General features: G+C 43.9%; 1 protein-coding gene across 2 annotated transcripts in view; it reads right to left on the bottom strand.

Moving 5' to 3' along the window:
• The window catches only part of CPLANE2 (ciliogenesis and planar polarity effector complex subunit 2), a 196,046-nt gene that overhangs the window by 94,842 nt on the left and 82,863 nt on the right, over nt 1-18,341 (bottom strand). For both annotated transcript variants that reach the window (XR_011268679.1, XM_069611108.1), the window contains exons 3-4: nt 6,554-6,706; nt 340-464 (exon numbers count right to left, since the gene is read on the bottom strand). Coding sequence is in view for 1 of the 2 variants with exons in the window: in XM_069611108.1 (XP_069467209.1) it covers nt 340-464; nt 6,554-6,706 (278 nt within the window). In the remaining variant the exon portion in view is untranslated. The remainder of the gene's footprint in view (nt 1-339; nt 465-6,553; nt 6,707-18,341) is intronic.

Here is an 18,341-nt window from a genome sequence, read left to right as displayed (position 1 = left end):
AGCATATACCCATATGTCAACTACCACCATGCGACTGTCCATACCACAACCCCTTTCACACACCGTACTCTGCCGCACAACTACTCAAGGATGCAAGTACAATTCATGAATAACCTCTCCTCTTGCCCCTCAGCTGCACACCTCCTGTCAGGATGCAACAGACACCTCACATCACCAAGCTCTACCCCACACCAGTTAGTAAGGTGAAGTGAACTTCAAGAACAGGCCCCTTCTGCCAACCCACAGATCCTTAATTTATATAGTTTACTCCTATTTTAATGTGGGACTACTGCACACCTTACCCTGTCACTCCTCACTGGCAACAGCATAAACACCTACCGGCAGGATATGGTCAAACTTCTTGAGTGTGGCTTCACCACAGTCCCAGAACTGCAGTTTGAAGATAACCACTCTCTCGCTGCTCCTCAGCTTCACTGGCCAGTACACTGATGTGGTCTGAATTCCTGAAACATCAAACGATAAAGACATTATCAGTGACTGCCAACACAATTTCCTCTGCTTCTGTGTGCCCATTTCCAAAATGTTGGCGTACAATGGAGATTCTCGTTGTAAAACACACATTTTGCTTTTAAATAATTAAAAATGCTTTGCATTATCGGTTAAGTAACTGAGGCATAGAATGATAATGTTTTGCTGCAGATCATATAGTGTTCCATTTATTTACAGAGGCTTGACTTCACAAGTTCAATCTAAGAGCTGTGACAACCTAAATTGAGAGTTCAGAAGAAGGAAAATAGGGTTGATTGGCAGCCAAGATTTCATCTTGTCTGGGATATACAGACATTTCAAATGTACGCATATTATTGACTTACACTAACAAGATTTATGATGTACAATAAAACTTCATAGACAGAATCAACAAGATTTCGAAGACAATTGTTTTTGGTAGGATGAGCGTAGGGTGAAAGGAAAAGGTGGGTGGGCCGAAGATGAGGAAGAGGAGGAAATCGAATTGAAGGGAGGAATTGAAGGAAGGAAGTACGTAGAGAAGAGAAAGAGGGAGCGGGGGAGCAAAAGGTGAAACGAGGGGGGAGCATTTCTGGCCCAGAATCTAGGTGTGTGTGGATGTGGGCCCTGCAACTTTTGCCCAACTGGACAAACACACTTCAGTCCACTGGACAGTGAGAGATGTAGTGGACACTCTCTGGAATGCTAGGACGGTGGCTTTAACGTCTACATTTCCCCTTAGCGGTGATTACATGCTACTGGGGTGAACACTTATAAACACATGTATAACTCATATGTTGCTGCCAACCACAGTTAAGCAAGTATAACCTGTTTAAGAATATTTACTCCACTGTAAGACTGGATACTAAGAACACCTCCAGGTCATCAGGGCTTACAATTGTATATTCTGGGCGACGCTCACTGAATAGTTCATTAACAAATAACAGGTGTGTGCAGCTGTTCCTGTATAACTAAGAAATGAAAATATATCACAGAACCTACGCCAAACCGTATTAATCCTAGGACATTAGTCCAAGCACTTGATCAGTTCCTATGTTGCTTTGAGTTATAAGATTAATTAGCAGATGGAAATTGTTGCTGACCTCCTCTCATCCAATCAGAGTGCAGTCAATAACTACTGGAATTGACTGCATTCTAAACATTCTTACTTAAAAATGCAGTAAGGGAAATGTTTTTTCACTATCACATCCCACTGAACATACCAAAGAGACATGGCAAAATGCTTTCATTTCCTTATAGAGAAAGTTTAGTTTTACGCGACCCCTAATGTATACTCATTTTAGACACTCTCCAGTTTAAGCAAGTTTGCAACTGAAATGCTTTGCTTATGAAGACAGCCTTGTCATTGAAATACTACTAAATAAAACCACATTCAATTTACTGAGTTTACCGGTTTACTTTCTAATTTTTAAACTATCGTTTTTTACTTCCACACCAAACCTCCAAAACATGATTTGCTAGTACCACCATGTGCTGAAAGCCTTATAGACCTCAGAAAGGGTATCATTATCGCCCTTCACCAACTTATGGCCATCGGATTTGTGTGGTAGGTCATTATCCTGCAAGAATGATCCCCTCCCCCTCAGTCTATAAAGCTGCTATGTTAAAATCTTTGATTGTTTGACCTAATATTAGATGCTCTATGGGCCAACATTGGTTTCCATATGCTACTTTATAGTGCGTAAAAGTTATAATTCTCCGACTCATATTCTTTTAGCTAAGCAGGTGGAGTATGGATTGGAGACCAATAGTGTAGAATGTTTGTGATTGTTTTCAAAAACATTACAAATGTGATTTGCGCATGCTCTTTACAAAGGGGTTGAGTGTTTTGTGTATCCTTTCTACTCAGTTAAGAATGTCCATTGAAATGTATTACCTACTCGGTATAGGCATGGTTGCATCTTCCCCAGTGAAAGTCAACAATATATGCTCTTCAAACTTCCAAAGTAGTGCTTTCTGTAATCTCTTCATCACAAAGGGGAAATCTTCAAAGTGACTGTATCATTTTTGATGGTTTGGCAAGCGTTTGCTGGACTATGGAGCCAAATCAGTCACTCATTACATGAATTCTGTAGTTTCACAATAAAGTAAGCTAAAAGGCAGCAGGTATTGACAGGATTGCAGAGGACCTATTTCAACCATCAACAAAGATGTATGGGATATTACTACTTAAAATACTGATTGCAAACATTAACTGAATGTCTACCGGCTGGGCAATTGTGGGGATTGACCCCAATTTTATAAAAGGGTATGAGGGACACCCAAGCAAGCTTAGCAGCAGAATACAAGTCATTTTCCTTTGTAAGGTTTTCTGTAAAGTTGTTCTTGGCCGATTGCAGGATTGGCTGAGTGCTATCAAATGATAAAAGACAAATCAGGGTTGGTTTCACCAGGAATGCACCTTTATCAGGCCATTTCTGGGGCTTACGTTTTATCAAACAAAACACTTCCATGTACGGGGGATGGGAGGCATCTTTTTCCTTGGCTATGGTGACTCAAAGGAAAAATTCAATTAATTTAATTGAGTGTGGCTTTGGAGTGCCGTCCATAGAGAGGATTTGATCAGGAGAAGATCTGGTATGGTTCTGGTGACAAAAGCACAACATTTCCCAATAGTCAAGGTGCTGAGCAGCATCTGTGTTTTGTCTCCAACATTATTAAACTACTGGCTATGAAGGTTTGAGGGGTCTTCCCCCAGATGGATGGTACCAAGGTATCACTGCATCCATTCGAAGTGATGCAGGTGTTTTGTCTGGGCCTAAAACCAGGTTAATTGCCCTTTTAGGAGCTCTGGAGCAATACTGCTACAAGAAGGGTCAGACTACAAAATTAACCGCAGACCGAAATAATGCTAATGGGGCCCACAGGAAGGACAAGACTTAGAATGCTCTTAGCTGGAGAGTTAGTTCAAGTAGTAGTTTGATTACCTGTGGGGTATTTATTTATTTTTACATTCATAGCAGCACACAAAGCCCGGAAGAATCTAGGTGCTAGTTGAGCTTAGAAGAGTATAATAGGAGGATCAAGTGAGATACTATGCAATACAAGATATTGTGAAAACAGCCTGCCGGGAAATCCTCACCCAGAGGGACTGGGGGCACATCAGAAAAACGATGGAGTGGGGTCAAGAATCAAAAAAGCAAGGCGATGAGAGCGTTGTAGTTCCTTTTAGGAGCAAGAGACAAAGTTGCGGGTGAGTGAAACAAGGAGCAGCCCCAGGGTAAGGCATAGGAATCCTAGGTTCTTGCTGCGATGCCAATGTCAGTGTTCAGGAAACAAGTTGGGATGATAAAGGGGACCTTGCAAAGAGGCGCAGGAATTAGCACCTATCTGGGTGACAGACATAAGGGACACTATCCTGGCCCTGACAGGCCCCGACAGGAGCAGCCACAATCCTTAGAGGTGGCCCTTTGTGGTGAGCCAGCAGGCGAAGCCGGCTCACTATCAGAGCGTCATCATAAGGGGTAAATCTTATCCAATCTGCTGCGCGCTGGGGCGGGAACGAGCAGACACAGGCCCCCAGTGGTACTGTGTAAGCCACACCGCCCATTTTGGAAGGGAGCCAATGCACCTGTTGTAATGGAACTAGACCAGAGGGGCTTACCTTGCAAGCACCATCGCTCGTAGCCCAGCGTGCAGAAGGGCAAATCAGAGCATGCTGGGTCTTCTGGAGAAAGGGCTGTTGCTTGTTGTGTGGCCCGGACAGGAGCCCAGACATTTATTATGGCATACATTACTTACCGTAATCGTATTTCTGATGCTTGCATCTGCTTAGATTCACATGCTCTGCATAGGCCGACATCCAGCGGTATGCTTTTCTAAAACTGGTTCCTGGTCCCAACAGGTGGGTAGCAATACCACACTGTTTAAGCAAATGTCAGGGAGTGTAATGAGGGTGAACAGAAAATTTGGAGGCAGATCTATAGAATACCATGTTCATGCCTATCAGGCAAAGGCAGAGGGAGCGTTCTCTATGGAAGCGTATTTTGGAGTATGATGACTATCACCTTGGTCTGCTGAAAATGTTTTGCCCATTAGGCTGTCCTGAGACTAGTGATGTTGTGGTTGAGGCCTTGTCGTGGTCCCAAGTAGACTCCACTTTTTGCGGCCTTCGCAGACACTGTGGTGGTTACGGGGACATAGGGACGGCATGCCCTAGCAAGAGGATGGGCAGCTACGTCGTGCCATGCAACGCTTTCTCATCACTTGACACAGCAGTCACAAGGTAGGGATGGACAGAACGTACTGACCAGAAAAAACAGAAGCAATTTGATAAGAAGCTCCAGTGTGGCAGAGACGGTGCTCTACTACAATTTCAGAGCCCCCTTGTTTCTGCAGGTCTTGCTGCAGTTCCCTTGACCCTGAACGCCTCCTTTATACCTTTCCTGGTTCCTAAACCTTCTTGTCTACTCTTCCCCTTCTTGCCATCTGCTACCTTACCTTACCTAATCGCGTCTTCCTTTGCCTTCAGCCTGGGCTGGAATTCATATGTACTGCCCCGCCTGTCCTAGGCCTTGAATTTGGATTTCCCCTCTCTGTATGTTGGAGTATATCTGAATGATGACCTACTCTTCTTTCTGCATCATTGAATGTTGTCTCTTATTTTTTGTTGCCTCGTTGCCTTTTGTTTGTATCCCTACTTTTTGGACATTTCCTACCTTCTTGTATTGAACCTTCCAATTGGATCTTGCATTTTCTTGTTGTTGCTTGTGACTGGTGTTCTTCTCCCTGTTCTGCGGTTCCATGTTCCCTTAGTGAGTCCTTGTGCCGGCGTGCCAGGACCCTTTGTCTTCTTTTTCTATATTTTTTTCTCTTTCTGCACCTTGTTCCTTTGTGTGGTTTTCTGATCTCTGGACTGAGTGATCAGCGAGAATTATTCATGCCAAATAGGTTTTCCGTTGATTACCATATTTACTCTAGCTAAGTGTTACTTCCTGATACGTTATTGCATATCCAACTTTCACATCTTGGACTCTAATCATATCCTCCGTATTTGGTCCTCATCATTGTTGTGCACATTTCCTCTCATGCTTGTTGGTTTACCTGGGGGAGATGTGTGTGTGTTTCCATAGGGTCCCACAAGTGTGCTGGAAAGGACGACTAGGGCCATCCTCGAAGGCCATCTGTGAAATATGACAGGCCTCTTCAAATTCTACTTTTGAAAAGATCTATATGGCAGAAGTGGGGGCACTGGAAGGAACACATACAAGTTACCCTGATTTTGATATAAGTAAAAGATGGCTCCATACGTTATATATGTTATCTGTATGGCAGGAACCAACTGCAAGGAGGTGAAAGCCCTCTTCTGAGAATTCATGTGAATTATGACATTCAGAAAGAGCCCCAGAACATAAAAGAATTTGTTAATGACATTTCCCTTATTTTACCAACATTCAACTTTTGTGCTCATAATTCGAGTTAGAGTAGTGTGCATTTTGCACATGTATTGAATGTGTAAAGTATTTTTTAGATGTGTTGAAGTGAAGTGCTTGAAGGTCCATTATTGTACTGTAATAATACATTGTAATGGTTAACAAAAAGATTAAGTACGAACATTTAGAAGACATCCCGAAGATGTTTTTTAGATGATTATTTTGCATTTAGCTTTGGGTATGCTGGTTTAATTTGTTATGTACGATTTAGCGAACTTTGAGTATCACTTGTTTGTTTGAACAATTTTGAGAACTCATTGAATTAATTAGTTATTTTTGTGAAATTTAAGAAAGAGAAAGCAAAGAGACGGTGTGGGGGGAGAATTATTTGTATCTGAACTAAGGGAAACAGTTTTCTTTGAAACAGTAGTGCAATGCTTCACATGGAGTGCACAGCAGGTTGATGCATCTTTGAAATGGCATTGTCTCAGCACGCCCGCTATTACCAATTGACTCAGAACCAGAAATGTCTCCTTCCCTATAACAAGGAACCCATGCCTGCTGTCCCCAGCTGCACATTTCACAATAAATAGGCAAAGCATGTTTTCCTTTGAATCCTCTGCTTTGCCTGCCTGATGGTATCGCCCACTCATACAATACTCCATGCCTGGACAGTTTGACTGATTATTCACCTGTTGTCTCATGATGCACTGTGGGAACCTCCAGTCCTGCAAGTTTGGCCACCATTGAGGTCTTCCCAACGCCGCTTTTCCCGGAGACAAAAATCTTGTAGCTGGCAGTGTCTGCAGCCAACTGAGGCGGCAGCACAGGTCTCTCAATCAGTCCTGCAAGAGGAAAACATAGCAAAGAACTGATATACAGTGGGTAGAACATCATCTGAGAGAAACAGCCAGTAGGATTTTCAAACAGAAAATGGTGATGTGGAGTAGTAGTTGCTAATAATTGGTTAATGTGGTAAAAAGGCTTTCGTAGACACTGATGTTGGAGTGAGGGTCGCTTCCAGAGCTCAAAGAAGGATCTATGGCTAGACAGAAAACCTCTGACAAAATGTGCGGCTAGGTGCCGAGACAGGGGTCGAGCATTAAAGCATGCATAAAGCTGAGAGATCCAGGTTGAGTGGGTAGACAGCAGGTAGACGTGGTTTAGACACTAGAACTATTAAAAGAAATGTGACCATACAGGCCTCTCGATGGGCCATTCTTCAGACCACACGTACACAGCGAAGACCAGAAAGGCACAGCCATGGCACGGAGGCCCTGAGACGGGAAAAGCAAAGGGAACTTCCAACATCATAATATGTATACCTCTGGCACAGGAAAGTGGATGTGTACCCTAGTGAGAAATGGAAAACACACACAACCCCCAACAGACATATCACTACTTTGCTGGCTTACCGACTAGGAAAGATTGTGGGTGGCATCTTCATAAACCCCTGGCTTCCAGAGAGAAGGCAACAAAACAGGTGGAAGGGAGCAGTGTTAACTCAACTAATGCCCAGACAATTGCTGGTTGAGGAAAATACACAAGTGTCTTCAAGGTGCACATGATAGAGAGTCTGGAATAAAGGGGACCCATGTCTTTCTTTGGATATTAATATTCAGTTATGGGCAGAAGGGAAGTAGAGCCTTGGCAGACGTTTTGAGTCTTTCTCTTTCTTTGCCCCACTGGATGAAGACACCAGTTCCTAGATGGTTGAAATGCATGGCCAAGGGATTTCTAAATCTACATCAAGTCTAAAAGAATTCCTAACAAAGTGGGACCCACTGAGGATCATCGTTCATAAAACAATGACTATTAGAATTAAGGGATGTAACAGATTGGACAAGCACATTACTTTTGGACGCTGACTTACGAATAATTGGCAGCACCTCAACAAACTTGAACCCATAGAACAAACACATTAGCGCAACTACATTATTCTGCCGCATCTGTTGTCTCTGCACCCAATGTCTGGGATTAGGAATTGGTGGCACCAATGGTGTCACAGAACTGGCCCCCTAGCCTTAAATTCAGACATGCTCATTCCCCACACTAAGAGGCTGGAACATGTATTTATTTATTGTATGACTTGGTTAAAATCGAACTTTACCCACATGTGTTCAATTTATCACATATTTACAAGCAGCTAAAACAGAAAAATATCATACAAAGGAAGAAGCAGCTTGAAGAAATCCACAGCATTGATTAACAATCTTTCATTTGGGTCATTCAACACATTACACCATACATTACACCAAAATAAAAACGGGCGAGTAGTAAAATATCCTTTAAAACTCTCCTGGTGGAGCTCTGACAGAGCTTGACAATCGACAAATGTTTCAACATTTCAACTCCCACCCTGTAACAGCGGCAAATACGTTCAGTTTGTGGCAGGCCAGAACGACTCCCTGTCACATCATTAGTTAAAGGATAGTTCCGGGACTTTTTTTTATTGTCCCTACGGGTCGGCCATGTGTTTGTAAGCATAAATCGGTAGATCGTAGGAAACTTTCCTATGGACCTTACCCGACTTTTCGCCCATTATCGCACTCGAAATCAGCCTCCATTTTGTGATAATCCTATCATTTCGCCCCATCGACCTGGCTCACCTGCCTTTGCGGCACTAAATCAAATCCCCCGCCCCTGAGCCTGACATCAGCAGACGCGTACTGCCCATTTCAAGCACGTCTCGTGTCAACAATCGCTGCGCCTCAGCTATTGACGTGTTGCCATGGAAATGGCAGGACGCCTCTTTCCCCAATAAGTATAAACAGACCGTTTCACAACACACAGCAGCAGATTTTCGATTCCATTCCTCTCTCTGTGTTACTTTGAGTATTCTGTGACTCGTTTCAGTGCTCTGGTCAGCTACCTTCGCCGCTTGTAGCCCGTGTGAACACCTGTACCATCTCTGTAAATTATTTTACTATCTTTACCGCACAATGGCCACAATAATGCCGTATATGTACGAGCCCGAGTACACCGAGGAGGAACTACTGGAAAGGCAAGCACGCGAAAACGATGGGGATTCGGACGGCAGTTGGGAGGACCAGTCAACGGATGAAGAGCCTGGACCATGTCGCATGGACGGCGTCTCCACCTGGTGCACGTGCAATCAGTGCGAGCTAATGCCAACTGAGGAGGAGAACTGCTGCTGCCGTGAAAATTCCGGGTGCTTGGCCTACATTTCGGAAAGCGAGCAAAGTCTGCAGGAAGGCGAGCAAAGTCCGCAATGCATCACCGAGCTGCCAGAGTTCAGGGAAGCTTGCCTCTCACGGACCGTGTTGAGGATGATGATGGTGCTTATGCACGAACTTCGTGGCACTGTTCGTCCGCGTAATCCGAGTAACGAGTAAGTATACTCTGTTTGTGATGTCAGTGATGCCACTACTATTTCATGGTCGTCTCCCACATATAAAATTACATTTACATATCATTCGAACGCATGTAAATTGGTTCCATATAGTGCATTTTCTAGATATAATTTTTTTCTAAGAAAAATGACATGTGTTACCTGAATCGACATTGATAAGAAAGTTTTGTCAGTTTAATACAGTTTGCATCTTTTTTTTTCACAGGTGGTACAGGCTGGTGGCCTATCGTTGCTTCACTTGGTGGCTTCACGGGAGGCTCGGACACCGCGTTCGGAGAGTAATACCTGCCTGTGCGGTACTTGCCATTAGACAACATTTCCCCAGTGACAGTGGACAATACCGCGGATTTTCCCTCGATGTGCTGCAACCTCAACTTTACAATGTGTAATGTTTATTATTTATGTTTAATTAAAATCTAAAATAAAGCCCAACATATATTTTAACAATGGTTGTTTTGATTTTTTAAATGAATCTAGTGTGTCTCCGTTGAATAGCCTTCCAGTGCCTTGTCTTGTCACACCACATGTCTCCGGCCAGCATCCTCTCTCACGCTGGCCGCACACCTTCAATCCACATAACCGTTGAACCCATATATGCAGCAGTCATACATATATTATTTTGTGGGTTGGCATCAAGCGTTGGCAATAAAAAGCCGTTGGATTTTATTGATACAAAACATGGTTATAGGTAAATAATAAATATGGTTGATCATAATAAATCCTCTTTTTGGGCACCGGGTACAGAGATGACCCCCATATATTCTCCTGGGAGGGTGAGGTATTTATAAACTCACCCCCCTGCCTTCCATGTAGTAGATCCTGCAGCCATCCTCTTACATTCAGTTAGATGGCCTCTCCTTGGTGAGGCCCTGCGGCAAACGGGTCTTGTCTGCACGACCACCGCCCCGATCCACCCCCCGCCCTATCAAAGGCAGTTCGCACCAGGGTACTTGCGCTGCTGGCAAGTGGAGCTGTCAGGGAGCGATAAAGGCCAAGAGGTGCCAAAGACCATGTACACTTCAAAGTGGTCTATAGAGCATGGGTTGTTGTTCCCATGTCTACCTCCAGACCCCGTGTCTCCTGCCAAGCATCCCCCCTCACGCTGGACGCCCCCCTGCAATCCACATAAGTGTGTCTCCATTCACGAGTCTTCCTGTGTCTTGTCTGCACGACCACCGCCCCGATCCACCCCCCGCCCTATCAAAGGCAGTTCGCACCAGGGTACTTGCGCTGCTGGCAAGTGGAGCTGTCAGGGAGCGATAAAGGCCAAGAGGTGCCAAAGACCATGTACACTTCAAAGTGGTCTATAGAGCATGGGTTGTTGTTCCCATGTCTACCTCCAGACCCCATGTCTCCTGCCAAGCATCCCCCCTCACGCTGGACGCCCCCCTGCAAACCGCATAATGCCACGACATATACACGTCATTCATTCACAAACACACCCCTGTTTCGAATTCTTTATAACCCACTTCATATTTCTAATGAGAACTTCTTTGCGCTTTGCTAGTCAACCCGTGAAGGTGCTGGTTATCTGCTCTTCATCTCTGTGAACTTCCGTGACCACTTTGAGCAAACTCGTCAGTTTGCAACCTGTGAAGTGCTCCCTGTTCTACGACAAGAAACTACTCTGATCCCTGCATCTAACTGTTTGTTCGTCAAGGTAAGTCCATGTACCATAATCATTTTGCGTCCAATTTTTTAATTTATATCTATTTGCTAGTAGTCATCAAATTGCATCCATGTTTTCTTTTCGTTCACGACAGTACATGCAAGGAACTAGTCACATGTTCTGAGTTTAGTCAAATTACTTTTTCTATTTTTTGAAAGTTATTGAAATACTTATCCGCATGTGAATAACGTGTATAGTTCCAAGAACCAAAACGGACCTTGCATTGAACCTTTTATGTGTCATTTAATGTTTTAACACATTGGTATTCATAGAGAATTGTTGATCTTAACTTTTCAGAACTTTCCATAATGCCTGCCTGTTCCATTGGCGGTTGCCCTTCGAAGACCCATAACAAATCTGAAGGTACTATAATGCATGTTTTCCCTAAGACAATAGATCAGATAAGAGAATGGGTCCGATATTGCGGATATCCAGCCTCTGAGCTAGAAAGTAGAGTCCTAGAAGTCTTTGCGGACAAGAGGGGTGATCGATACCGCATCTGCAGCAGGCACTTTAGCCCAGACATGTACTCCACATCATTGCTAATAAAGAAGAAAACACCGCGAGCGAGGCGAAAATTGCTCTCAAACGCTATTCCCACTCTATTCGTCCACATCCCTCCACTGGTGAGTCAAGTTTACGTATTTAGCTCTCGGCCTTGCGGTAGTGTGTAGCATTAGCTAACAATAATTTCCCCATTTATGTATCCACTCAATATGAAGGCGGAAGATTCTCCATCCGTGTCGTTATTGCAGTCATCAGCCACTTCAAGCGCCTATCGGGTAATCTTACTTAGCTATTCTGACACTGACTTGTTTTAGGCATGTAAATCAATAGTTTTAATTGATCGTGTAATTATTTTACCTAATGGTACACCACAGTACTCGTCCTCTAGTCTTTGTTTTCAGTTATAATTATTGTTATCCAAAATAATGCAAGTACTGTCTTTCAGGGAGATGCTGAGGAGTCCAACGCATTGACGACAACCGTAGATGTCACTCAGATGCTCGAGGTACGTTTCCGGACAGTTCCATCGATGGAGATCATCAGATCTTGCATTCTTGTAGCGTGATTGTTACACACAATGTTTCTTTCGTTTTTAGCCATTGGTATGTCCTTCTGTCGTCGCCCTCCTATGTGTCTTCTTTTTTCAATATTGTGTTCATTACTAATGAAAGTCCTATGTTTCAGGGAGTCGATGGAGCATTAGTCCAAGAAGAAGGGGGAGCATGCAGTTACGGGTCGGCGCAACAGCTTGCAGAAGTGTGCACCGCAGTTACAGCGTCCCTTGATGTTCTTATGCATTTCGAGGTATGGATACTGACAGATCAATCATGCGAGATCAAATGACGTGATTACATCCGCTATACTTCCTTCTTTATTAACGCAAGTACTATGTTTCAGGGAGCTGACGGAGCTTCTTCAACAAGAACATCACCCCTAGTAGTTGATGCAGATCTCTGGGTGGTGACACTTCCAACGATGGAGCAAATCGAATCATATTTAGATATCCATTATTTATTTTAGACAACTGATCATTTGTGCAGGTCTATTTAGATGAGCCGTTGACGCCTGCAGAAAGTTTATGTTCTTTTAAACAAAATAGAAAACCATACTAATGCAATTACTGTGTTTCAGGGAGTTGCTGAAGCGTCATCTTCAATAATATCATCAATGGAAGTCTATGCGGAGCCCGAGGTATGGATCTTGACAGTTCAATCTAACTAGATCAACAATGCGTGAACTATTGTCGTTTGAATGTTCTACACAATGCGTTAATTCGTGTTTTGCTATTGAGATGTACGTATGGGTATTGGTCCCCAAGTACATTTTGTGTTTTCAATATTATTATACATACTAATGAAAGTTCTATGTTTCAGGGAGTCGATGGAGCCTCAGTGAGTGATGGATGTGCTTATCATGAAAATATAGTCGTTGCAGCGCGAGAGGAAGTGGAGACATGCACACACGAGTCGGAGCAACAGCGTCCAGATGTTGAAGTTCGAGGCAAGAAAGTTTCAAAGAAAAGAAAGCAAAAGAAGGTTAGTGTCCTGTTCACTATATTATGTTGTCTTTCACTGTCAATAGTTCAATACTGTAAGTTGTGTTTAAACTGAACATCCCTTTTCTAATCTGTCCTCTAGTTGCGAGTGGGTGTAAGAACTAGATCTACACAGACAGTGAAGCGAACGAGAGATGTTGCTTGTCAAACCTTTTGGCAGGGACTTGAGACTGGAGATTCATCGTGCCAATGGGAAGAGTATGAAGTGATTGACAACGGAGCTATACCACCACCAGCCATTGATAGTGAATGTCCTCCTGGTAGTTTGGATGCAGTCGGAGATCAATTCACAGAATCCACACCCGCAAAAAATAAGAGCGCGCGAAAGTTGAAGACATTGTTTTTTTCTCCCATCTCCGGACAAGGAACAGTTGTTGCAGTGGAAGAGAATGACATGGACGACAATGAAACACCATCAATATCACTCAGCATAGCGGAAGACGATATCAGAGATTGTACCTTTCATGCGAGTGACATGTCCTCAACGTTACAGGCCGAACCAGCTGGGATGCAGAGTGACAGTATAAGGAAAGAGGCCAAATTCATTGTATTCGATAGCTGTTTGATGGATATTATTATGATGATGAAATGTGGGCATTCGGTTGGTGGGGAAGTATGTGGGGAGCCATTGATTAATGTGACTCGTGCAATTCGAGGCACTAACCTTAAAATACATGCCACCTGTACACAATATCATCCGTTCGCATGGTCTGCACAACCCATGCTGGGGCAACTGCCAGCAGGCAATCTACTTTGTGCAGCGGCCGCACTTTTTAGTGGTTCAAGTTTTAAAAAGTTACAGTATTTCTTTCAGTTTGTGGGAATCCATTTCATTGCGAAAACTCAGTTCTACAAATACCAAACCGATTATCTATTTCCAGCCATCAGCGAAGCTTGGAGAATGGAAAAAATGTCAATGGAAAGTACATTCGCGGGCAAACGCTTCAGGCTAGCCGGTGATGGACAGTGCGACAGCCCAGGATTTTCAGCCAAGTACTGCACCTACCACTTTCAGGACATGGAAAGTAAGAAAATTGTGAGTTCGGTGGTCGTGCAGGTGTCACAAAGTACATCCTCAGTGGCCATGGAGAAAGTTGGCTTTGTAGCATCATTGCAAGAACTACAATCGCGGGGAATGGTGATCGACCTGATAGCCACGGACAGACACGTTTCAATTGCCAAGACAATGAGAGAACAGTACAAAAATATAAATCACCAATTTGACGTTTGGCATCTTGCAAAATCAATCAATAAAAAATTGTCGGCTGCAGGTAAAAAAAAAGAATTGCAAGGTATTTCACAGTGGTCCAAGTCAATCAGCAACCATCTTTGGTGGAGCTCAAAAACATGTGAAGGGTCGTTGGAAATTCTACTGGAAAAATGGCGGTCAGTAATGTTGCACTGTAGCAACGTACATCGATGGTCGACAAATGAACATTTCCACAAATGTGAACATGGCCATTTGTCCACAGAGGAGGCACGGAAGAAGAAGTGGTTGATTCCTTCATCACCCACTCACAAGGCCATTGAAAAGATTGTATTTGATAAAACTATAACAAGAGATTTGAGGGGACTCACGGAATTCTGCCACACAGGAGATTTGGAGGTGTTCCACAATATGTGCCTAAAGTACAGGCCCAAAAGATTGCATTTTGGCATGGAAGGCATGATAAATCGGACTCTTCTAGCGGTCTTGGCACATAACCATAATGTTGGCCGTCAACAAAGTAGGACGACCGGAACTTTAGGGACGCTTCGCTACAATAAGGCCTTCACTAAAAGAAGTAAACAATGGGTGATCAAACCAGTGTTTGAGGATATGCAATATGAGTTTATTGAGAGACTTATCGTAGATGTCCTCGATAGGCACATACATGGAGTGGTGAACGAACCTATGCAGGGGACAACTGCATTGCCACCCAACATTTCCTCTGTTCCATGTCCACCTAAAGCAGAGCTCATTGAGAAATACACATCACGGTTTAAATGATTGTAATTTGATTGTCTGTTCTCTCGAGTCTCCTCATGTTGCAGGCCCAAACTAGAAATGTGTGCTCGCTCAAAGTGAAGGTCAGCTGCTTTGATGTTTTGCTCGGGTGGCGGAACGGCCCACGACCCAGTATAAGGTTCTATTGTGATTTGACCTTGACAGGCCGGGACCATCCCGAAAGACTAAGAAAAGATAATGAATAAAATTTCAGAAACGAAACGATGAGCCACGTTCATTAGAAGAAGTAACGTCGGCAAAGAAGGAGTGGTGTTTCGGGTCTGCCCTACACAGAGACACAATGGAAAATGCAAATATAATGTAAGTAACTTTTGATGAGTTTATACCGCAATTTCATTACTATACAGTGGCTTTAAAGACGGGTTCAGTTGTACTTGTTCGTTCTATGTGGCATATTGTTTTCTACCGCGCACTATCTTGAGGAGAAACATCTGCTTTTACTGAAGTACCTCAAAACCTTCCTCTTTGCTTCTGCTTTCTCTCTCCCTCTCCCCTGCTACAACTGGTCCACTGTCTGCGACCTCGGTCCTGGGCCCTTCCACTCTCCACCTGCACTGCCTCCCTGTCAACCCCTGCACTGGGGGACTGTCTCAGTATCCTACAGCCCCCCCCTTCCCAGCACTTGTTCTGCACTTACCTTGCACTTGCCACCAGCTGGCCCTATTTATTTATTATTTTATGCTACTTACCTTGTACTCCACTCCCCCCCCCCTCCATGCCTCGCCACGCCTTTAAACACTTGTGTACACCCAGTAGCGCTGTCCTCGCTATGAAATGAATAATTTTAATAAGGATCTGATGGTGAGACTAATTTCATTTTTTATGTTTTTAGGTACATCATTCACTACTGTCTGTGTCACGAGTACCAGACACCGGCGGACGGCTTCTACAGCCGCCAGTTGCTTCTCCGCGTGAACAACGTTACCACCCTGACCATTTTATGGGACGATCGCCAAGTACAAGTATGCCCTTACGCGGTACTAACGGTTAGATGCAACATACCTACCGTTGTGGTGGCCTAGTGCCTCGTTGTTGGAACAGCCATGCGATTATCAGTGCGACCGAAGAGCTTATTTTTATCGTAAACCAACACCCTGTGTACTGCACACGAACATCGCTTCCCTCAATACGAACTTTTTGGAACATGAGCAAATAAAAATGCAAATCGCTGAATATTCTCTAAACATTTGATGTCAAATAAATGTACTTTACCACATTTACAATCTTGCGGTTTGATTTCAAAGTACAGTTTCATATTCCGAATTGTGGCGCGCTGTATTGTGAGCTGATCTGTGTTGATTTCCGGGGTCTGTGTGGAGTCGCGTAGAAGACGCCTGGGCGCGTTTGCCTACGCAGCTCAGTCACGTCACGGATAGAGGCGGGGAATATGAATGTTTTGATAAAGTCTGTTTCAGGGGCGGGGGATTTGATTTAGTGCCGCAAAGGCAGGTGAGCCAGGTCGATGGGGCGAAATGATAGGATTATCACAAAATGGAGGCTGATTTCGAGTGCGATAATGGGCGAAAAGTCGGGTAAGGTCCATAGGAAAGTTTCCTACGATCTACCGATTTATGCTTACAAACACATGGCCGACCCGTAGGGACAATAAAAAAAAAGTCCCGGAACTATCCTTTAAGAACAAGTACAATTTAATTTGTAACCAGAACTTTCTGAGGGAGGGGGGAAGCATGTCTAATCAAACATTGCTGAGGTGCATTGTACGGTTTGATATCCATTGTAAAGTGATCAAATATCTTATAACCCACAAGCTTTGCTCTGTTACTGATCCAATCTGCCTCAAAGTGCACCTTCTTGACCTTATTTGGATTATACTCCAGCTCTTCAATTGGTTTGTTGACCAACCACAGGAAAACAGAGTTCGCCCAATGCTCAAAGACAACACAATTTTCCTCTGTATACAAAAGGTTAAGATCCTTTAACAGAGTAGATGCCGGAGGGAACAATATGCAGCGCAGGAGTAAGATACGTTCCCATTCTACTTAGGAATTTAACAAGGAGATACCCAGAATATGCATTACTGCAGCGAGTGGAGTTCCACCCGGGAGCCTCAGCATACGCTTCCAAAGAAACGCCTCTTCTTTGTCGCAGTCTATTCTGGTCTCTTGTTTCTGCCCCACACATCAATTTTGGGACTATCACTGGATTGTAAAGTTTCAGGGCAGGAATCAACGGAAAACGCCCGGACTTCCTATCCAATATGGGTAATTGACTTACTGCTGTTAACATATTCAGTCTGAGTCCTTTCGACTCCACTAGTTTGGACCGCTTAGAGCTAATATTAAACTTAAACTCTGATACCACCTGTAGCTTTGCCCCCTGTATGTGCCATTTAAAGTTAGATCTCCCGGACCCACTTTTTTTGCGATTCAAAATCAAAATGTTGGATTTTGGCACACTAATTTCCAAACCCAGTGTCTTGAAGAACTTGTGGGCTCTCAGTAATGGCCTCTGCAGTCCTATTGGTGTTTAATCAGCTAGAACAAAAGTCATCTGCGTACAGAAGATACTGTATTACACTATGACCCAATCTTGGGGGATTCAACCCTGCACCTTCTAGTGCACCCCTGGTTTCCAAAATATACAAGTTGAAAGGAAAAGGGGCAAGGACACATCCTTGTCTAAGGCTGCGTGCAACAGGCATCCAGCCTGAGTAACAGCTCTGTTTATCGAGTCTGACCTTTGTCCCGAGGTCCTGATGTAAGAATTCCAACATTAATATAAGGTCCTCCAGGCAACCCCACGCCCTGAGCATTCCCTATAGCTTTTTTGCCATCGACGCAGTCAAATTCAATTGGAGAATGAACCCGTTAAGAGATGTACTGGTGCCCTTGCGAAACCCGGGCTGATTACAGTCCAGCATATTTGCAGAGCTCGTCCACTTCTGCAATGCAGGGAGTAAAAAGCCTGCAAACATTTTGTAGGAGTCCAGGAGAGAAATTGGCCAGTAATTCCCTGGGTTGGACCTGTCCCCCTTTTTGTAGATAACAACAATCGTGGTTTCTTTCCACGTGTCTGGGGAAACACTCCATCATATCACATTGCGGTACAGCTGCAATAGGACACCGGTCCATAATAGGGGTTCAGATTTAAGGGTTACATTAATAGTGCCATCGGGGCCCGGGGCATTAGAGGACTTAGCCTTTTTAATGGCCAAGTGAATACCTTCTAAATCGATGTCCAACACTGTCTGTAGTCCAGGCCCACAATGGTTAACAAATTTAGTAACCAAACCCAGGACCGTCTAAAGCATACAGCTCAGTAAAAAATCTCCTTGCACACCTGACCAGGGACAGAGTGATGCTGCAACGAGACTTGCTGGACATCCCCTCGAATTAAGCTCCTAAAGT

This window comes from Ambystoma mexicanum, chromosome 8 (genome assembly GCF_040938575.1).
Source record: "Ambystoma mexicanum isolate Mex_15411 chromosome 8, UKY_AmexF1_1, whole genome shotgun sequence".
In the NCBI taxonomy this organism is placed as follows: Eukaryota; Metazoa; Chordata; class Amphibia; order Caudata; family Ambystomatidae; genus Ambystoma; species Ambystoma mexicanum.
This window is presented reverse-complemented; position numbering and strand designations above follow the sequence as displayed.